Source organism: Artemia sp. Qi Xiang Cuo, chromosome 5 (assembly GCF_049724085.1).
Source record: "Artemia sp. Qi Xiang Cuo chromosome 5, ASM4972408v1, whole genome shotgun sequence".
Classification (NCBI taxonomy): domain Eukaryota; kingdom Metazoa; phylum Arthropoda; class Branchiopoda; order Anostraca; family Artemiidae; genus Artemia; species Artemia sp. Qi Xiang Cuo.
Genome location: NC_142798.1, coordinates 63,949,842 through 63,973,660, shown reverse-complemented (window position 1 = coordinate 63,973,660; position 23,819 = coordinate 63,949,842). Strand labels below are relative to the sequence as shown.

Below are 23,819 nucleotides of genomic sequence, written 5' to 3'. Positions count from 1 at the left end.
CCGTGTGCACGCGAGGCACGTACATAGGAGAAAGCCCCTGAGCCAATTTTTCCTAATTGATCTTTCTGTTTCTAATTTTTCTGTAAATTCTGATTATTTCCACTAATTTACCTGCAGGTACTTTTTGAAGTTGGATCACCGGCTGAATATGTATAGTTGAAAAGCTAGTGCAGACTTTTCTCCCTTTCTTGGTAAGATTATTTTGTTCCAAGCCCAGTAGTTTTTACTCACGTTTTTCAATCATCTAGGGCACGGCGGAAAGGTGCGATGAACATACGAAAAGAGACTGCAACTTTTCGATATTCTGGAGGAGGAGATCTTAGGAACAATCCCTTACGAATCCCCCCATCAGTTGCAGATAGTTAGACCTCATCCCAGGAAATGGAATGAGCCCAAATCCGAAAACCAACGCATTATAGTCTTGGTTTTAGGAAAGCCAACAAGGTTTGGTCCATCTTCGCCCAGATCAAATAGTTCAGTTACCAACTCATTTTACTTTGTGTATAAAACGACCAAAGAGTTGGTCTACCTCAAGAACTAAATTTAGATAAATGGAAGGTGAGGCAACATTTAAATCAAGGGAAGGTGAGGGAACGGCCTTCAGGTGGCTATCAGCCCAGAGGCAGCAATTCAAAGGTTGTTGAAGCTTGCTTTCCTGTATCTTGTTTGGTGCAAAAAAATTGAAAACTAATTACTTAGTAATTAGTAATTCAATTAAAGAAAATATAAAAATTAGTAAGTTAATTACTGGATGGTTTGGTTATTACAGAATGCGCCATTTGTCCTTGCAGGAAAAATTCAAAAATTGGAGATTCTTTTTTTTTTGTTCTTTGATATCAGAAGAAGGAACTTGGGCATTTTATGGTACCCATGAAAAAAGTCGAGTTTGGTTAATGCTAATGAAATATAATAAATAGGATGAATATATAATAGTTTAGAAACAAATTTGGGCTATATATTTGCACATTAGGGGGGGGGGGGTAAATCATAGCAAATATTAAATACATAACCTAAACAAGGTACCTTCCCCCCTAAACCCCCCAAAAAAAACAATTTAAATATCGTAAACGCAATGAAAACAACACTTTTCATTCAATTTCTCTATTGCAGATACCCGTTTGACGGGTATCCATTAGTAGTTCTTTGTACAATATATAGCGGTGGGTACCATTAAGTGCACAAGAACCCAGAAGAATATTCATTGAACAAACAACTGGTAGGTAATAGCAGTCACAAAAAAAATAAAACAGCATCTTTAAGTTTGACGGCTATCTTTAGAAGCCTAAGTCAACCAACATAGCATATTTTGAACTACAATTCCTTCAGCTGCAATAAAGTGTTAGTAAAGCATGATTAAAAGCCGAAGGCTTCTGTAGTAAATCGCTTTGCCCGCTTTCCGCGTCGGTGTCGGATACAAAGCCAGAAGTAGAGTCAGAAGTAAATGAGTCAGGATCTGAGGGATACAATCTTGAACCAGTGTTCCTTATTTTTTTTTTCTATTGCAGAACCCTTAAAATAAATCATACATCTCATAGAAAATCCTGTACCACCTGTATCCTATTTTTTCTTGTCATCTTCCCATCATCTCTCATTCTTTCTTACGATACCTACAGAACACTAGAGCTCTGGGAAATTCCAGTTGAAAAACATGGTTCTTTGCAACATACTGTACACAGCCCCTTGACAACAGTCAAAGTTAAAGTACCAAGGATTTCAAATTAAATACGTTTTTTGCCCCCAAGGACCTTGGCCCATCTTAGGTTCGTTCACGCCTCAAAACTGCGATTTTCAAAGAATTTCTTTTGTTTGTATTTTTCAAGGGCAATACAGCGGGCAATGATCTTTTCAGGGCAATACAGCGTTTTCGTTAGTGCTGCCACGCTGAACCGTTAAACTAAATAAAGAAAATTAAATGGTTAAATTTGACAAAGCTTTTCGTTCTTAATACTTCAAATACTAACAATCTGTAGATTTCCAATGACAAATACACATATTTAATCTATTTGGTGTCATAAAATTTACTTATTATTGTTGATTTTTTAATCTCTTATTTATTATTGCCACCCGTTGAAAAAAAGAAGCACGTTAAAAACTGCATAACTTCGCATTTTGCATTAAAACTGAATTCCTGAATTTTCCTAAGATATATATGGCTGTGCAAGTTTCTAATAAACCATTTTAAACGCTCAGATTTCATTTCTACTGTCCTTGGCAGTTTAAATCTGTCCCTATGAAAATGATAACTTGAGGAAATATTTGCAGTAAAACTAGTAGCAGCCTCTAAGAATTCCGTTGAAATTCCATTTCGCTGCGTCAGTGAGAGTGCAAGAATCAATTTGAAAGAAAACCAATTCGTTGCCCATTGCAGAGCTTTCAACAAATTTAACGGTTAGTTAGTCAGCAACTGAACTAAATAAAACGACAAAGCGTCAAATGATATCATTGTCTCGAGTAGCATTCACTAACAAGCCTACAAATATGTCCATTAAGAGACATAAGTTGTAGAATAATTAAAGAATACCCGATTTGCACAAGGAAGAAAACCCTCCCCCAATATTGGTTCAAGAGGTTCTTTAGTAAAATAGTGAGTAAAGCACGATTGAAATTGAATTTTAGGGCAAAAAATTGGCACTTATCTGTTCCCCATTCAAGAAGTGAAGTCAGGTTAATCCTAATGAAATATATCAAAACATGATGGAAATATAATACTTTAGAAACAAATTTGGGCAATATATTTGCAAATTAGGAGTGAGGGGGCAAATTATAGCGGGTCTGGATGCAAAATGTCTTAGCTACAATTATTCTACATATTATGAAGTAAGAATTGTTTTCTAACGTTACGCTGCCCAAATACTTTACTCCCCCCCCCTAATGAGCAAATGTATAGCCCAAATTATATAAGTCTAATGTATTCTGTCACCCACCACTTGTTTTCCACTGAGAGTTAGCTAGTTGACTCTTAAAACTGACAAGTGGAACCGGCGTATTCTCCAGTTTTACACAGCGTAATTCTTGAGTCGGGTCGCTATAATAGATAAGTACCCAAAAATTCTCTATTCTTTCGGGAAATAAGTCCTTTGGGCCAATGCTGAGGACATATCTTTGACATCTTATATATTGCACACTTTGACATATTTTGGTGTCTGGTTAGTAATCCAGTTGTATCCAAGAGGAAAAAAGACAAAAGAAAGAAAAAAGACACTTGAGAAGATTGGTATACTTAATTAGGCAGTAACAGGATCGCACTAAGAGATTTGAGTTATATCGTGACCATTCCAAAAACAATTCCAAAAAGAAATAACTATTTTAATACAGTTCTGATGAGACAAAACCAACAGGTTTAATTGCTTGAAATCCGATATTTCTTAGACCAAATGAAAAAAACAACATGGCAAATAAATCCCTCAAATCGTCCATTCTCGAACATTTCAAACAAGAAACTTAATAATCAGTTTTTCTATAGGGTCCGTCGAATGGAACTAAGAGCAATAATTTACCGCGAGAATTATATACTTTTTATAATGGATATTTACCTTTTGATATTAGCATTTTTCATTTGCAAAAGGTGGTTAAGAAACGAAAAATAATGAAAGCAATTTCCACGGGAAATTTTCAAACTCATTTTCCATCATCTGTCCTAATAATAGAGAAATATATTGACAAAAAGATTATACCGATTTACATCTAAAACTGGTAAATAAGTCTTCGCCGTTTCCAGAGAAAACAAGATTTATAATAAGGTAACATAACTATTTGAACCAAATTCAGACAGTATGAAAACATTCCAGACGGCTACACAGCACATTAAAGTTTACTAAATAGTGAATTAAAGCGAAATAATTGGATTTTCAAAATTTTCTGTTATAAAATAATATTAAAAACATAGATACACAAAGTTTTTAAAAACGCAGTGTCTTATGTCCCGCTTGCAATGATATTTACTAATATCGAGATTCAGGTGGCACTAATTTGAGGCAATTCGCTTTTTCACTGTATTTTCTGATTGGCTGAAAGATTCTGATTACCTTGAATTAGCGGTAGCTAAATCTCGGAATAAGTAAAATCCCATTGTGCATTATATTGGGCATTACATTGGGCATTATAAGTAAAAATCTTTCAAGATTTCCAGGGATGTCCCTCAGACAGTTATCTCAGTAGGGTGAAGGGAGATTTCCTCTCCCATACTACCTCCGTACAGATGTGACTAAAAATGCTTAAAATAAGAGCCGAAACTAGGATTTGAATTCCGAAAATCAAGCCATTTGAGGTGGAATTTAACTAAGGAAAACACCATCCTTTGGTCTCGTCAGCCATTAATTGACCAAAAACCATAAATTTTCTTTGATTTTGTGTTGACAGAGGGTTCAAACCTAAAAGTTCCCCCCCCCCGTCCCTCTGTGCTGCCTTGCTTAAAATACGATAAACTTGTATATTAAAGTTTGAGCAATCGGTCCTCGTTCTTCAGAACTGTTGACATTACGTCAAAGTATTCCAATGGAGCATATACAATGTTACGCCTGAATTTCGCATCTGACACAGTAGCAGTTGTGGCCTCTCTTGCGCCCGGTTCAAAACACCCCCCTGTCTCCTACAGAATTTTCAGGCCAAATTACAACAAAATTTTTGTTTATTAACAAAACTATTTTCAATTTAATAATTGATTAAAATTTTTAATTTATTACTTAAGTTATTTAATTATCACTAGTTATTTGAATTAAATTATTTTTATAACTTACTTTTTTTAATTTATTTTTTAATTCATTAATAATCAATTAATTATTTTTCTTTATTAACTGCACCCTCTACTTTAGTTTAATAATACAAAAAAAAAAAAAATGATTAAAGCCGTTAGGTTATTTATTTGAGATTTTGCGTTCCTAAAATTTCTGCCTCCCCGGGCAAGTGCCCCTCTGTCCTTCCCCTAAAACCGCCTCTGATTCGAAATTTTCAAAGTTTTGAAATAATTGCCAGAAACTGTCCACTGAGATGCTCTCAAGCGGAGGGTGGGCAGGATAACGCATGTTCAATCGTACCTTGGTCCTCTTCATCTATACTACCCTGCTCATCGTCCTTTTGAATACAGTTTAGCAACATTTTTTGGCAATTAATTCAGAATTGTTAAAATGTTAGAAACGAGCTTTAGGCGCAACAGCGACGATATCTGGACATAGGGGGAACACAGGGAGTGATTTCCCGATGAGACTGGTTCAACCGACCATTTCCAAGTAGAATTTGCGCCTAAAGCGGGATTTTTAGCAATCAGTCTTCACAACCAAGGCCGTATCTGGGGGGTAGAGGGTTAGCCCCCCCCCCCCCCGAAATTTTTGTCTGACTCGTAAAATCGTATCAAAATGCATATAAACAAATTTTTGATGCGGTAAAAACAGAAATTGTAACCCTCTCCCCAAACAAAAATCCTGGATATGACCTTGTTCGCAACCTTAGCGGAATACTTATGATCCATAAAAGGTTAGTGTAAAAATAAAACCTTCTAATATCAGTGAAAATCTATAAACGTAGGGGACAATACAATGAAGAAACAATTCTTGATCATATACTCATGGTCGAATGGGGCAATCTAGCCGCTAAAATTTATGCAATAATTGACACCAAGTCAATCGTTGACAATATAATAAATGTTTAATGAGACCATGCTTAACTAATGACAATTAAAATTGTCGCTTCAATGCGCACCATAAAAAAGCATTTGCGGTTCATCTGACATGGATTATGGGCTATAATTAGCAATAATTTAAAAGCTTTTAAAAATATACAAATAAATATTTACCTTGAACTGGCAATTGGCTCTCGTAGTTAGAATAAGCCATTTGATACATCTGCTGAGCGTTCAGTGACGAGTATTCAGAACCTCCGTTGGACATGGCCTTTTTGGTTTCTTGAATATGTTGACTGTACGATTCTTCGGTATTGTTGTCACTTATAAACTTTTTCAAATTATCAATATGCTCTCGAGTAAATATATGATCTTGTATGGCGTATCTGTAAGAGTATTTTTTATTGCAGAAAGAACAGCCGTCTGGGTAGGTATGTTGGTCTTGCTCGCTACCTCCTTTTATCTTCTTTTCCTTTGCTCTAGCATTCTGAAACCAAACTTGAATTACTCGCTTTGGTAAGACTAATTCTTTCCCTAATGTTTCACACTCCATCATAGTTGGGGTTTTATAATCCTGAAACAACATTTTCATGACGCCAACTTGCAATGAGCTCATTTGTGTTCGGAACCTTTTCGAAGCACTGCTAAAAGTTTTTGGGCATGGAGACGAAGGATTGCTTTCATCATCATTTGTATCCAAGTACTCAAATGTGATGTCAGATCTTCCATCATCCATTGACATATACTGACTGATCCTTTCTTCCCCCACTAGATGGTCACTCATTGAACTATCAGGTCTTAGGTGTTTGCTTAAATCAAGGGGGATTTCGTCTTTTCCTCTGGATTTTCCTTCTGCTTGGCTTTGATTTGTCTGACTATACATTGAGCTATACAGATTTGAGAGAATTGATAACGGATTAAGGTTGTTTTCCTGCTTCGACTGAGGTGACTCCTCAGCACTCGAGCCTGACTCAAAAGTAGGTTCTTCGTCTGGCAGTGAATCAATGTTAATATCCCCTTTACTAAATTGTTCCGGATGTTTCGTCATTAAATGAGACTCCAGGGCAGATTTGACTTTAAATAATGCTGGACAAAAAGGGCACCTTTTATTGATTGCCTGAGAATGGGCTCTAAATTGCCCTTTCCTTTCACGAGCTCTGGTGTTTTGAAACCATACTTGTACAACACGTTTTTTGAGGCCAACATCGCGTGATATTGTCTCTAGCATTTTTCGACTTGGATTGCTTTCTATCTGATATTGTTGATATAAATAGTCTAACTGTTCAGGTAAAATAGTGGTTCGGAGTCTCTTATCGCGTGGTTGATCAGATCTTTCGTCCTCACTTTCTTCTTGCTTTCGTTTTGATAATGTTTGAAACATAGAACTTATATGACCTTGATTTTCACCAGAAAATAAGTCGGGGTTCATTAAATGAACTATTTGGTGTTCCCGCCAAAGATCAAAGCGAGCAAAGGACAATGAACAATTGTCACACTTAAATGTGTCTGATAGTGAGCCTTGGGTTGCCGATTGAAAATGCTCATTACTATTCAAAGAATGCGAAGGGGCCGGATCTTGATTAAATTCTTGCCCGTTTGGTTGACTAGCTTGTCCGCCACCTGGGGGTGTCTCTATTGCCTTATTACTTTCACTGTACATAATGCTTGAATGATCTATGGAGCTAGAGTTACTATTTTCATCACCATCGCTACTGAAACTAGCGGCAGCCTGTGCCGCTGCCGCTTGAGCCACCGCTGATCTTTTTGCATCTTCTTCTTTAAAGCAATGCGTTTTTTGATGCCTAATTAATTCATAATAGCGTTGAAATACCAAGAGACATTTTTTACATTGATAATTAAGGCCAGGTGTTCTTTGAAAACGGCCCGCTTCATCGGTTGGATCGATTGGAGGCTGATTTTCATAAACCTTTCTAGCCTTTTGTCTCGCATTTTGGAACCAGACAACTATGACACGAGGACTCAAATTGAGAAGCTTTGACAAGTACTCCAAATCGTCATCTTTGGGATAGGCATTATTCTCGAAGAACTCTTGTAATACCTTTATCTGATAATCAGTGAATCGAGTTCGATTTGCTCGCTTGCTAGAGCCCCCGCTAAGCGACCCAGGGGGGGTCAAAGGAGGACCGGGAGTAACAGGTAGACTTGAAAAAGGAAAGATTTGATGTTCAGATCTAATAGGGCTCAAACTAGACATTGCCGAAGGAAACGGAACATATAGGCTCTTTGTTGACAAATTTGATACCATAACAGGACTTCCGCTTTGATGTTGTTTTTCTATCATATAGCTGTGCCTTTTTTCTTCATCGATTGTCTCTTGTTTTATTTCACCAATTTGAGATGGGGGATTTTCAACTCTAACTTCTTCAGGTATTTTTACTTCACTTTTTTCATTTTTCAACTCAACCCCAGAGAAATCTTTAGAGGTTGATGGTTTTTCTTTATCAAATTCATCTAGGTTGAGGGTTGTTGAAGGCGGATTATTGAAATTATATGGAGAATCCTTATTGCGCTGTCTCTCTTTAAACAAAGTATTTCTAAACCAGTGCTTTATCACTTTAGGGGGTAGCCCACTTTGCTGAGCCATACTGATAATTTGTTCCTCTGAAGGTGAGTTGTTAATATCAAAATGACCTCTTAGTATTTTCAACTGGTCATCGGTAATGCGAGTACGTGCACGTTTTTGTTGCGCCGCAGCTGCGATTGCCGCGGCACCTTGTTGTTGATGCAACAATTGCTGCTTAGAAATGAGGTTTGGATCACCACCTGGTTGCATAAACGCAGCAGCCTGTGCTTGAGCGGCTAAAGTAGCTTGAAGGGGATCCATTTGAGGGCTCATCATAAACTGCATTAAAGCTGGATTCATGGCGGCAAGAGCCGCAGCCGGGGGTAAATTCATGCCTAAGGGCATGCTCATACCCATCATCATCATCATAGGATTGAAAGGAAATTGAGCACCCATTGCAGCAAGGGCCACTTGCAACTCTGAGAGGTTAGATTGACTTGAGGGATTTTGCTGTTGCCCCAGAACAGACTCATTACTTGAGCCAGGAGTTGACGAAGAGGCGCGGGGTGGAAATAAATTTGAAATTTCAGGTTCCTGCTTCGAAGAGGGTCTTGGCTCTTCTTTGACGGAGCCTTTATCATTGTTCACGTCACTTTGAGGAGCCATATCTAAAAAAAGAACAAAAATTCTCACATCTCCAAATTTTTTTTCAAAACTTAAATAGAAACCCGTTAGTTTAAATGCATTAAAGGAGCAGCATATTATGATAAGGAGAGTGTGTTCAAAGTAGATTGACAGACAAAGAAAGGAACACATTTAAAAAGTTAGTCAAGAAAGCTAAAAAATTTGAAAGATAGGTCTAGAGCATTCGCATTCGTAACTTTAACTGTATTGATCAGCTACCTGTCACAAATACCTGTTTTTGCTTTTGTTCAGCATTGCTACCCTGAATATCACCGATGGACAGGGAAAATTCATACACACATACTTTTCTTTTTCTTATTTTAGCATACTTCCAAGCTTATAGATTTTACACAAAATATCTTTAAATTACTAGAAAGTATATCTGCATTGAATTTTCACTCCTCTGAACAAATGGATACGAGGTTTTTGCTGTTACGCTCCGCATATTTCGGATTAAAACACTATTAACTAACGCTAGAGATTTTCGTCTTTTTCAGGCTGCGATTTCACAATTACTTTCCAATTTTTTTTTATTATGAATTTATTCGGCTATCCAGGGTAAATTATTGACTCCTTTATTTGCTCTTTTCTTCTGATTTCATTCTCGTATTTAGTTACATCATACTTTTGTTTTTCATAGCATATACACAGTTTTTTGAAAGCGTACAATCTTATAAAAGATGTATACAATCATTAGTATGTTTGAGCACAAACTGAAATATCTGTTAACATAAATTTTTATTTTTTTAACATAAACAGATTTAACATAAACAGTTATTTTTTAACATAAACAGATTAAATACATATTTTAATGCCTCAGCTGTGGCAATCCAGACGATGTAATGTGGCATTTTTGTTCAAATTCAGATTAGTAGCCTATCTGTTTGACAATATACTTCGATCGATTGGTCTTTTACTGCATCTTTAACACTATTCACCGTTATTTACCGCATCCTCGATCTTTCACCGCATCTTATTTAGTTTTCATGACAATTAGAAGATCTTATATTTTCCAAAATATGTCCAAGAGATCCCCCATTCTCCATCACCAAGTGTACATATTTTCCATCCTGCTTGGCGCGTACCACCATATGTACATGATTTTTTTTTAACACTGGGCCACCCCTCGGTTAGACCTCCTTTCAACAAATGCAGAAATGGTTGTAATTTTAAGCCTTTGATAACAGGACCGAACCCATAAGCCCCAAAAAGCACACTTACACAAACAACTCTTAGGTAATTTCAATCGAAAAATTTTAGTTCGTCCACTCTCCTGCAAAATATATGTTGTGCTACATATCACTTTTGGATTACCTCAACCAGCCTATGTAGCATGCCAGTAAGAACACAATATATTTTTGGCAGGCTTAGTAATACTTAAAAGTTACTAAATATCAATGTTTGCAAAGATTTTGCTTGTTTAAATTTGCTTGTAAAATGTTTACAATGTTTAAATTAATATTTTGCGGAATGTTGCAGAACGACCATATTTACACGCGAGATTTTAGTTTCCTAAGGAGGCGGCAAGAAACAACTACAGGCAGCTTTCTACTCTCGAGCAATTCGCTATTTAGAAAACTAAAATTTAGAAGAACTAAAAAAAGGGAAATAAGTGTTTAAAGAAAACTCATGAAAGCACTTGTTTTTTGTTGTTGATTTTGATTGTGCATACACATTAATAAATAAACACTTAGAAATAGTTTTTTTTGGCGATATATTTACTTAAATATTGACAATGTGAGGCTCCGGAAAAACCCTCTAATATAATCTATCGTCCGTACATCCCAAGAATCATAACAAAAAGCACAAAAAATAATCTGTATTTAGTTTTCACTAATAATTTTAAAATCACAAATTTCTTAAACTCCGGTAAAGATAAAACCCCAGTTACTCGCCAAAGAGGGGTTTATCAAATACCATGCGATTGTGGCAATTACTACGTTGGCAGAACTCATCAGAATCTAGAAAAACGGATACATCAGCATAAAGAAGACATGGACAAGGCGTTAATTGCTAATACTTCTAATAGTTCAGTTGATTCTGCTTTGGGTAGACATGCTTCTGATAACCCTGGTCAACAGTACTTTTTGAAAATTCTTCTTTCATTACTAGGGATTTCGGCATAAAAAATGTGGGTAGGGAATCAATCAGAATTAGACTCAAATTAAATGATAATATTTCCATAAATAGGGACTTAGGAGAATATTCACTTAATTCTTTATACTCAAATTTAATTAAAAATGATCAAACAAAATATTTTATTAAACCAATTGACAATAGTATTGAACCCGTTACAAAAAGGCCTTTAAGACTAGCTGCTAAAAAAGCAAGATTAGCTTTGAAAACTTGCAGTTAATAATTTTATTTTAATTCTTTTGAATGAATTCATCCTCTTTCATCATTTTATTTATCAGTCCTGGTTGAACTTCGTTGAAGTAAGGATGCTGGGGCTGTTTTAAGAGTTTTTAAGAGCATTTTTAGTTTGAAACTTCGTATTTTAATGTAAGTTTTATATATATATATATATATATATATATATATATATATATATATATATATATATATATATATATATATATATATATATATATATATATATATATATATATATATATATATATATATATTCTTTAATATTGTGCTGAAGACGGCCCTTGGACATAGGGCCGAAATATTCACCGATTTAAATTGCACTGTCTTGGAAAAAAAAATTTCCTATAGTTTTTAAGTTGTGTTTGTTTGACATATTTACTGTCATCTAGTTTTGACCATTTCGATATTCCAACACGTTTCAGCGACCAAGTGTGTTTGGAAGTGGAGGGCCGCCAGTATTTTACGAAAAACAAGACTGCGGAGTAGTTCCATTTTTGTACTGTCTTAAGAGAATCTCCCCCTTTAGCATGAGTGAATTTTTCTGTCTTGAACAAAATGATTTCATTAACTCTGCCCAGAATAGTGCCCCTAGTATATAAGAATCAGTTTTAGTCCTATGAACTGATTTCCGTTGTGATAACTCAAAGTTAAAGGACGCTGAACTAAAATTTACAGGCTGGGGGGATTGGTGTCATGTGCCATAAATTTTACAGAAAAGCGAAAAAACTTTAAAATGCGTTCTGAGTATCTTCAATGTTGTTAAAATTACGAGTACATCAAAATAAAGACATTCTTTGTCCCTGGAATCATTTGAGGTCTATCTTTAGCTGATACTGAACTTTTTCTGAGATTTTTCTTTTGGTTCTTTCCAAATTATGGAGTTTTAAATTAAATTTTCGATTTCTCTCAATTTTTAAGATAAATATCTTTGTGTAAGTTTCCAATTAACTAGTTCAAACAATCAAGTTTCGTTCTCACTTTCTTTGGCACTGCAAGATGTGTTATATTCATTCGAATGCTAAATGCTGTATTTTTTTTGACATCTTTAGTGTTTTTTTTTGTTTGTATACTTGGACAATCCCCTTTGCACACACCATTGATCGCGGTGTCCCACAAGGTCTGATATGTTTGTTTTTCTCAATATGGTGTCATTCCATCAATTGCTCTTTCATGTCAGTGCTTTAAGTACGCACTTTATATAACTATTTAAGGATAAGCGGCGGTGTTGTGTCCTCCCATCCCTTCCCTGAAGCATCAGGATTGTTAAGATTCTTCCTAGAATTTCTGATATATTTCATATAATTTATTTTTTTACAACTTTCTTCGACGATTTGACCCCCCCCCCCCCAAGAAAATGAAATAATACACTAGGGTCTACTTTTAAATATCTCAATAACCATATAACTGTTTTTCCTTAGTTTGAGGGAGTAGAATGCGAGTCTAAGTTAGGAAGAAAAATATCACACCACTTTTTGAATTATCAGAACAGATTTATCCTCAATAAAGAATATTCTCATCTAACCCAGATTGAACAATCAAACATTGACTGATTTGTTGATGTTTTGTCTATTTCTAAAGTCTGCTGACAGCTCTTAATTTAATGGTTTTGGTGCTTAAGGAACTGCCAAGGGGCTAGGCATAAAACTAGCTTCATATACCCAAGAAGCATGGTGGCAAGATAGGTGACACGATAGTGGAACGTAAATTATAGTTTTATTTTAGATAAATTAATAATTGTATTTTAGATATTCAACGAACTACAAACGGTTTAACGCTTGGTCACCTCTTAAACCCCAAATGATAAAAAAAAAGAACTCGTAAAACGGAATAAACCAGCCCGTTTCAGCTACAGAAGTCGATATTTTATTCAGGAAATTGGTTTTTGGAAACAAATTTTTCCAAATATTCAGATTTTACTCTGGAATTAAACAGTCGAAACTTATACAGCAGGGAAAGGTTGACTTTTCCCTTTTTGTATTTTTTTTTTTTTACAGTTTAGAGGCCTTAAAAATGTGCATATAGAGCCTTTATTTAGTAAGAACTACATATTTTATGCTATTTGTCCCTATTTTTCATCGAGGTAGGGGGATAAACACACCAAGGCACATGAAATGAGAATGCACATTTGTGCAAGTTCAGCTAATTTTTGACTAATAATTTTGACTAATTTCAGCTTAAAATTACAAGAGTGCATGGGAAATGATGGCAAACAGTTTTTATTTCCGTTTTTTTCTTTTTGCAAGGATAAATGATACTAAATATATAAATTTATTTTACCCCGTCATCAGTCAATAAAATAAAGCGAATGCTATACATGGTACATTTGATTGAAAACTAATTTTTCAGAAATGCGTTTTGATTTTGCACAGCTGAGTTGGAGTATCAGTGTACAAATTTTGCTACCAATTTTTTTCTATTAATTTTCATTAATATTTAATATCTTTTTTAGATACATAAAAGCTTTTCATGTATAAGATCTTTTTTCAAAAATAAACGGTAGACGGGCAAAAACTTTGTTCAGACTACTACCAATGTTTCATTTATTTCCCGGGATTGAATTCTTACTGTTTGGGCTTTGTAAAACTCTCATGAATGGACGTGGAAATCAAACAGATTGTATTTGAAAAAATTATGTTATCATCTCGGCTATCCTCTGTTAAAACCTAGAATCTACACATTTTGAGTTAAGGATGGACCACCATTAATCTAAACACGGCGAGTCCAATGGCGCAGTCAGATATTTTCCATCAGATATTTTTTTTATATACACCTAGAATCTACAGGGCTAAAAACAGATTTTACCAGTTTTAGACAGTCAAATTCTAGTACGGATATACTATAAATACAAAATGTAGTATCTACGCCCGGTAGAGAACACAGTGCCAACAACAGGATGAGAACAGACTACTGAAAATCTATTAATGAAATTAAGTAATCTCTTTGACCACACTAGCCGTCCTAGCTCGTTTAGGATCCTTTGTCCGAGAGGACGATGGTTCGAATCCTAATGTACTCAATTATTTGGTTTGTGACGGGGGTCAGTGGCGTGACTCTGTAAGCTCAGCCAGAGTCGACCCAGCTTTAAATGGGTTTATGGAGAAACCTGGGGAAGGTAAACAGGAAGGGTGTGCCAAAGCACAGGATGGTTGACCCCAACCCCCCTTGCACTTCCAGGCTGAAGGGCCAAGAAACGGAGATCAGCACCGCCGGTAGGGAGTGTAAAGTCCAATGCCGAATTCTTTACCTTTGAACACACTGCCATAAATGATCGACGATCTATCAATAAGTGAATTCACATCATTTTTATACAATTCTGAAAAAGGCTTATGCCAGCTTTGCCTCTCGCTCAGACTATCTACCTTGGCCTTTTCTCCAATTAGTCATGGCTCCTAACTTTTTCATCGCAGTCCACCAACTTGATTTTAATTCAAAACCATTCTATTTACAAATAAAACTAAATAAAAATTATTGACGAAATTATGTAGCTTTATCTATAGATTTCCATAAAAAAAAACTGTAAATACAGTTACGGTACTAGGTTATTTGCAGAGGACAACCGAATTTAATGTCACATGGAATAAAAAGGTAATAATACAAGGTCATAGCATCAAGTCGGTATAAAACGTAGTAACTTCCACAACAAATTGAATTTCTTTTTCATGTTCAAATATCCCAGTTACCTTGAGAGGCGCTCAATCCAGCTACTTTGGTATTTAATCTTAGGTTGTCTAACATAGGAAATGTCAAAGGTTTTCTTTCTCTGTGTATCAAAAATATTCATCTCAGAATCTTCAATATCAAAAACGGTAATAAAAAATGTGTTGTCTCTGTTTCAAATAATGTAAAGGTTAAATGGTAATGTAAATAAGTAAACAAACATAAAATAATTTTTACAGGACTTGGACGGAATTAAAAACATTAGAAGCCGCGTTTTTCGAAGTTACATATTCCTATAAAAACAAATTTAGACTTACGTCACATCCCTCCGATAAAAATTTAAAACCTTTGAAAAAGCGAAGTCGTTCGATGGAGTTCGATGAATATGATGTATTCGATAGGACTCGGCTACATCCCGTTTACTAAATTGTATAACGAGGATATAAGAAATAATATGTCTTAGGTAATATTCATTGAGAACTAAATAATAGGGCCCAAGACGTTGAATTTGGAAGGTCAAAAATAAATTTTCAACTGTAAGTGGCTACAAATCATAAAAAAACAGGTCCTGATAAACTGAAAGAAGAAAACAATCCTTGCTTTGGACAACTTTGTACTTTCCAAATAGGACTATTTTATAGGACAATAGCCTAATATCTCACGGTTCTCTGTATGAGCAACTCCTTGTGTCAGACAATGAGCTAATTGTTCTAGTAGAGCGTGCCTTAAACTCTTTCACTGTCTATTCGGCATGAACTTAGCCTGCTGACAATTGCTAGGCTATTTGTACATTGTAGTTTTTCATTTTATTTCTTCTTGTTTTTTTTTTTACCCTACACTGTTCGAAGGGAATGCAATATTGAACTGGATTGGAAAACAGTGTAGTTTTACGATGTAAGGGACAAAATTGTATTAAACTGCAGTTTTGATAACGTGAAGTATCTCCGATTTCCCGTCCCTTTCACAAACAAAACGGATGCGGTCGTGCAATCAGGGGGCATTCAATCCTTAGGGTAATTACTCTGTGTGGTCAAAATAAATATAACTCACCATTTTTTATATCCGGTTGCTCAACTAGGGGTTTTGACAAATCAATTTGTCCAGCCGAAATCAATTCATTCAGCTTCGCTGCTCGTGTTTGATGCAACACTGATCTCATATGTATATCCAGTGTTGTACTTTGAGAATAAGACACCCGGCAAATATTGCACTTCCATGGTTTTTTATCATCATCATCAACAACTGAACCATTATCAAGTAGATCTTCTGACTTTGCTTCATGAAACACTTGAAGCTGTTGAGCGGAGATGGGTTGTCCACCATTCTGCTCCTGAAGTGTTCGCTTGAGCTTGTGTAAATGACTCACAGAGTTGTAGTGTACCAAGAGTATATTTTTCTGAGTAAACGATTCTTTGCAAACCTCACATTTAAAAGGTCTATTAGGATCCATATACTTCTCCATTGGATATGTGAACTTCTCACCCTTACGATGAAGAAGGGTTTTATTATGATTAGTTAGATATTCCTGTTTTGTAAAAGCTACTTTGCATCGATGACATTTAAACCTTCGATTAGGATCACTATAGCCTTCTTCCGCTATATTTTGACTGTTTAGATAATCTTCCATGGAAATATTTTCCCCAATCCCGGCTTCCTCCTCAGACTGTTCATTATCCTCTTTTTCGTCAAATTCTTCGGCTTTCTCTTCAGACCCATCACCGTCTTGTTTTTCTTTAGACTGCTCCCCATTACTAATCCCAGAGAGCAAAGGATTATTTAATAGGGTGAGCCTCATTTGGTTTATTTCTTCTGGAGATATTTCTGGATGATTAGTTTCTAAATGCTTTTGTAAAGAGACTAAACTTCTAAAGCTACGACCACACATCGGACATTTTGTAGCTTCACGAATGATATGATATTGAGAATGAAGTTGTAGCTTTTCAACAGTTTTAAATGCAAGACTGCACTGTGAACAGCGAAATTTATATGCGTGCCGCTCGGAAACAGTTGGTGCTAGGAGGCCTAGGGCATGGAATTCTCGAAAATGAGCCTGCAAGGCCTGCGTGCTTTGGAATGACTGAGAACAACCTTTTCGCCAACAAGGATAACTGGGTCCTGAAGGCGTATCTTGGGGTTCAATATGGCCCACTTCAGTTTGATGACAGTACAGATCGTCCAAATTTTGAAATATAGCACTACACTTACTACAAGTCAGTTCAGTAACATTCTGTTCCTCTTGGTCACCCTCTTCGCCTTCTTCTTGCAGGTTATCAGAGGTGGAAGAAGTAGGACTAACAGGTCTTTCATGGGTGGGACTAGATTGTTGTTGCGAGATCTGTATTGCCGATTGTAGCCATTGAGTTTGCTCAACAAGCATTAGTAGTTTCTGAAGACCTTCAGAGTTCACACTGTGAACTGATATAGCATGTTTTTCCAATTCTGATCGGCCAGTAAAACCAGTCTGCTGACAAAGAGGACAGTGAATACTGATTTCTTCCTTCTTTGGTGCTTCATTTTGAGTCTTCGGCTGCTCATCGCCTGAAAGAGAAATAATGATTTGAGAAAGAGCACCAACAGTAGCTGAATAAAGGCCCGAATTATCTTCATAGTAAATTAGAATGAGGCTTTTGTAGTTAAATCTGCATTTCAAATACCAACAACCAAAAAAAAAAAAAAAAAAGGAAAAATTCCTTGCGACACCAGGCTTTATGGCCATGATGGGAGGTAAGACCCTTAAAAATGTATATAAAAAGGGAAACAAGTTCTGTAACACATGATGTAGGACGGCCTTTTCGTAGAAAAGATTAAGAATTTTGTTCCCATCCGCTTAAATGAAGTCCTAGCTACATTCACACCATTCCTCTTAGAACTGAACACAAGATTCTGGAGAGGGCACGGATGAGCTCAATCTGAATTTATCTGAAGATTAAGTTCATCCCTGCATCTGAGTTTGTATACTGGTTTGTATACTGGATACATCTGATTAAAACTTCAACTTTCGTAGATTTTTTTTCAAATAACAAGAAATTAAAACAGGCCATTGACGCTCTTGCCCCTGAAGGTTCGTAATTTGTTTGTCGTAACATTTTCAAATTGATTTTAAATAAAAAGAGAAAAATAATTGTCCTAAAAAAGAACAACAGTAATCTAGAAATAAATCACAATATCGTGAAAGGTACAACGTAGTTTAAATTCAGAATTTAATTAAATGCACGATCAATCAGTAGGTTTTCATTGTTAATTTCCCATATTTGGTAATTAGAATATTAGTTTCTTTGGCCGATTATTTAAGAAATTTGAGTGTACCAGCATCAATATATCAAAAGTAAGAAAATAAGTAAAAAAAAAAGGTGTCCTCCTATCTTAAATTAGCTAAAGACGCATCAGCATGATGTGTGTGGTCGTTTCAAATTCCACGGATATACACAGAAACCCGAATCAACATTTATCTAAATTATGCTGATTATTATAAATCTGTTATGGCAAGAAACTTTGGAAGAAGAAAGAAAGGAATAAAAAGTTCTCAGTTTTAATTACTCGAGATGGCCGCACCCTTCGATGACCAAATTCCGCCTCAATCCAACCGTTATTAGTTGACGTATCTTATTAGCGTTCAATACACAACTAGCAAAGAGGCAGTTTTCAGTTTATTTTGGATTTGATGGTACTTAGAATTTGATGAATATGTGGTTTTCTAAAAGCTGTATTTCCCAATAGAAACAGTCACGGCTTTATACCGTGTTGACCTGAGGCGACGTTGTAATGCGAGGAGGTATTAGCAGTAGCAGTAGAAATAAACAATCATAGACGAAGTATTTCAATCAAACAGTTCGTGGTAATGAACTGTAAGTAAGGAGCGACCCGGCTCAATAATAACCGAAACTCTAAAAAACAAAATTTTGATACGAATAGATACATCAGAAGAATCAGATTTTTATGCTGGTTTCAAATATGCAAGTTTTATCAAGGTTAGTCTTATCCATCAAAAGTTAAGTGCCTGAGAAAATTTGCCTTATTTTCGAAAAAAGGGGGAAACAACCCCTAAAAGTCATATAACTCTAATGAAAAATCACACCATCAGATTCAGCGTATCAGAGAACCCTACTATAGAAGTTTCAAGCTCCTATCTGCAAAATTGTGGAATTTTGCATTTTTTGCCGGAAGAAAGATCACTGAGGCGTGTTTATTTTTGTTATCAATCCAGTAGAATATCGTGAAAGGGCTCATTCGAACGGAAATTAAAAGATCTACTGCCCTTTTGAAGTGACCAAAAAAATTGGAGGGCAACTAGGCCCCCTTCAACGCTCATTTTTTCACAAAGTAAGACAGTTAAAATTTTCAGATAGCCATTTTAGTCAGCATAGTTGAAAATCAAATTAATATGTCTTTCAGGATGACTTAATCCCCCAAAGTTCCCGGGGGAAGGGCTGCAAGTTATAAACTTTGCCCATTGCTTACATATAATGTATTACGGTAATTATTTGGCTTAAAAAAAAAAAAAAAAAAAAAAAAAAAAAAAAAAAAAAAAAAAAAAACTGCCTTCCTACTTTAGTAACTGAAATAAATGAGCACTTGAACGAGGTCTAGACCCTACTCATCCATCCACTTCCCCAGGACAAAACAGTATATCCAATTCGACAATCCGAAAATCAGGTCCAAAATAGAGCAAAAATCAGCATCAATAAGTATACGTCAATGTTCCGAAAACAAGCTATAGCACCTTAAATCTACAAAAACACTATATTCCTAAGGTGATCACCACATATAGGGGCTCATCAGATGAAAACTCATTGCCTAAATGGGTTTCGGCGCTTAAATTTCATTACCCAGGCAATAGAGTGCACATAGAGAAACCAGTTATTACAATAGATCAAGAACAACAATGTGATAGCCATAATATACAAGTACCGTTTTTTTTAACTCACACCCTCCCCGAACAAAAATCCTCGATACGCCCTCGTTTCACAATATCAGAAACAAGAGCTTAAACTAAGAGGTTGCTTAAACACAAACTAATTAATATAATTTTCTCCAAATTTCTCCAGTTTCTCCAAAATTTGACGAAATTTTACAAGAAATACACATCATTTGATGTATTTAACAATATTGACAAAGTGGATGGAATTCAACAAAGCTGAACTAATATCACATACAGCCAAGACCGTATCCAAGGGGGGGTGTGGGGTTAGGGGTTTGAACCCCCCCCCCCCAAAAAAAAAATTGTCTGACTCGTATAAACGTAACAGAAATGGATAGAAACAAATTTTGTATGCGTTTTTGAGGTTTTTTTTTGTGCACCCCCCCCCCTAAAAAAAAATCGTTGTATAAAACATCCACCGAAAAAAAAATCCTGAACACAGGCCTGCATATAGCGGACAAAATTTTACGAAACTCGGGTAGCGATACTACTGAGGAGACAGCATATTTAAAGACAATGACACGGTTACATCTGCATATGCATCCGACGGCTTCCACACATGCAAGCTACTTAATTTTCTAAGTGGTTAAGTTACGTTAAGTAGAGCCTTTCACACAAGAGCCTTTCACATTAGTCTAACGTAAGAAATCCCTAAATCATCTTACTCATTACCTAAAATCATCATAAGCACACTATTCAAAACTTAGAAGTATGGAATGGAGGTGGAAATTCAAGCTCTGGTGGTTTTCTAGGAAAATTTTATGAACTTGTTTTCAAAATTCATTAATAGCTCTTCTAGACATTAAATTGCGCTGCTACTATGCTGACTTTTCATAACGGAGCTTAAACTTACGTAACGCAACATTTTATGTAGAGCTCAAGTCTACTTGGCTACGTTATGGACAAAATTTGCTCCGTAAGATTACACAATGTAACATAAAGTCTTAAGTTGTGCTAGTGTGAACGGTTCAACGGCGTAGTTCAGCGTGAAAGAACCATTAATCTAAGGTATAAATTCGAGTATAAAAGGTGCATAACAAACCAGCTATCAGAAAAAGATCTCAGGTACTGGTCTATAACCAGTTAAATACCTTTAGGTATTAGACAAAGATACCGAGTTAAAAGATGACATGTGACAGGGTACCTTTAGTGATAGCAATCGAAATGCCTATGTAATTAGCTTTAATGAACACTCCTCTAAGGACGAAAAGGTCGTGCCCCAAGCTCCAAGTAAGTCTCAATGCACTAAATCATTCCGAATTATAATAACAATACTAAGAAAAAGTACATTTAGATGGCTATGCAATACAATGATAGTGATTGGAAACTAAAAGACATGCCACCACTTTAAGACACTTTTTGGCTGGTATCAATAAGCCTAATCAAGTACCTATGGAACTATCATAACAACAACTAACAGAAAACAAAAAAAATTAAATGCTTGAAGCGAGAGTTTTATGCAACATTGAATGCCCTTTCAGGGTTTCTCCTGGTGATGGGGCCATGAGCTATTTATGTTCCTAGAGTAGCAATACAGGAGACCTGTATTTCTGCTCTAGTTTAGAGAAAATGTCTCTTTATGATTCATATTTCACTATCCCTAGAGCCTAAGATAAGGAAGGGGAGTAAGATCCTTATGCTTTCCTACAACCAATCTGAAGCCACCAGTCCTCAAGCGGAATGAGGAACTTTTTCCTGCCGAAGATTCCTCTCTGTGAATCTTTCTATGAGTTTCCACTTTGATTGGATCCAATCCTTCTACAGAGCTGAAAAGCTTCTGAAGGAGACTGGAACTGATTCTTCCCTCCAAAAAAAGTTGTAACACAATTCCAGGGAACAGCAAAATTACCGCATCTATATTTATTTTTTATTCTTCTTTATATACTCCAGGAGAGCGAAAAAAAAACTTTGCAAAAATTCATTATATTTTGCTAAAAGATACGTGAATTTTGCTCGCTATCGACGATATGAGATAAAAACAGGAAAAATACATTGTAATTTTCAGTTCTTTGGGTCTAGAGGTTTTGGGTAGGGTTTTTTGATTAAACGAATTTAAGAATGGTAAATATTATTCCAGTGAGTATATAGTGATAGGGTAACAATAAATATATTGAGCTAACTATTTGCATCATTCAATGGAGAATTTGTCATTTGAGATCAATTTCTCAAGAATCGTCGACAAATCTAAAGCACAGAGAGGCGAAAGCTTAAAAAGAAAAATGTTTTCAGATCATAATATGTATATTTGATGGATTATTGACTTTATCAAATTCTCCGGACAGGAGAGATGAGGGGGGCTTCTTATATCTCCTTGGGAGAAACCAGCCTTCCTTCAGCTACCATTTACTCATTGTCATAATTACAGACAAGAGCGTGTACAGGGGGGTTTAGGGAGATTTGAACCCCTCCCCCGAAGCATTTGTCCGGCTCGTAAAATCGTATAAAAAATGCATATAACCAAATTTGTGACGCATTTTTAAGTATTTTTTGTAACCCCCCCCCTCCGACTAAAATAATTTCTACCCCCCCCCCCCGCCCCCCCCCGAAATCATCCTGGATACGGCCCTGATTACAGATAGCTGTTTTGGAACGATAGCCAATTAGATTCACATCATGGAAGCATTTATTTTGACTAAAACCAAATACGAAGCACATTCACTAATAAAAAATGGCATTCAATATGACTAGCTCTGATTTATGTATCCCTGCAGCGATAGCTTAAGGTAAACGCGTGCTCTGCCCGAACCTCTACTTTATGGTAGCTACCAAAAAATGAATAACAATGATGACGTCAAAATAAACCGGAGACATTGCTAGAAATTGTTTGTGATTGTTTGTTAGCAACTGGGAGGTTTGAAATTGTCTAAACGATGGAGAGGTGAATGTCAGGTACCCAGGAAGGGAGGGAGGATTCCGGTACCATCTGGTAGATGGCGATCTTTTAATTCTGGTGATTTCTCCTAGATTTTATCGATTTCCATAATAATAGCCCTTTCAGTTTTTTTTTTACATGTACACCCTCCCCGAAATCAGTTCCAGCATGCGCCAGTACTTGTATATTCATATGATGTAAACTGAATAGTCTATTTTCAAAGGCAAAAGTATAAGACACATATAAGGCACATGTAAGTATACTGGATAATTAGGCGTTGCAAATTTCATATTGCATACTAATGCCTGTGTGTATTTGTCTGCCAAAAGGTATTCAAGGGGATTTCTGAGTAAAGGGGTCAGGCTCTTCCCCTTTTACGCTTACTTTAAGGGCTTTTACCTGAAACACAGTTTTAAAAGTATGGATTTTTTTTTTATCTGTAAGCTATGCACAAAGTGATATTGTCCACCTTAGGCGGCAACTCTGAGATAAATTTATGTGTGCATCAATAACCTCACCAATAAAAAAAAAGGGTAGCCCCTAGTATTTGCTCTAGCCACAAACCATCTCCATCGTAAAAAGATCTGAAAAGCTTACAGCCCCTGATAAATGTTAAGACAGATGATGGATATTACAGTAATTAAGGCTGAGAGAACTTACAGCAATTAGTAGTTTGTCGGGATAACATTAAGAGGGCGAAATCGAATCAGCCAGAAGAAACTTCTAATTACCCTGTCTGAGGCCACGTAATTAATCAACAGAGCCCTCGTTAATAAAACTTGCGATTATTTTCCTAGACCATGGGAAGGATATGAAAAAGTTTAGAATTAAATAATTAAAAGTTTTCTGAGTAGAAATCTGAGGTCCTCATAATTATGATTTGAAGTTCAAATAATTAGAATTACTTGTAAAACTTAGATTTACTGCCAACCCCCTCTAAAAATGCAAGTTACATTAAATCATCTAATTTACTTCCACTTAATAATATATTTTATTATCTATAGCAGGCACGTATACTTGCCTGCTATACGTGCCAATCCCTAATATAGTAGGGATTTTCCTTGGTCGTGCACAACATTTTGAAGGAGGTTAGGGAGGTGGCACTACTTCGATAATAAAAAAACAAGCATATTTTATTGAAAAAAGAATGGTAATTGTATAGAATCCGATAAACACG

The 23,819-nt window shown here is 35.9% G+C and overlaps 1 protein-coding gene across 2 annotated transcripts in view; it reads right to left on the bottom strand.

The window, feature by feature from the left end:
* Positions 1–23,819, bottom strand: part of LOC148952379 (zinc finger homeobox protein 4-like) — a 100,648-nt gene that overhangs the window by 52,851 nt on the left and 23,978 nt on the right. For both annotated transcript variants that reach the window (XM_089089835.1, XM_089089836.1), the window contains exons 3-4: positions 15,903–17,390; positions 5,789–8,806 (exon numbers count right to left, since the gene is read on the bottom strand). In XM_089089835.1, coding sequence (XP_088945961.1) covers positions 5,789–8,806; positions 15,903–17,390 — 4,506 coding nt within the window. The remainder of the gene's footprint in view (positions 1–5,788; positions 8,807–15,902; positions 17,391–23,819) is intronic.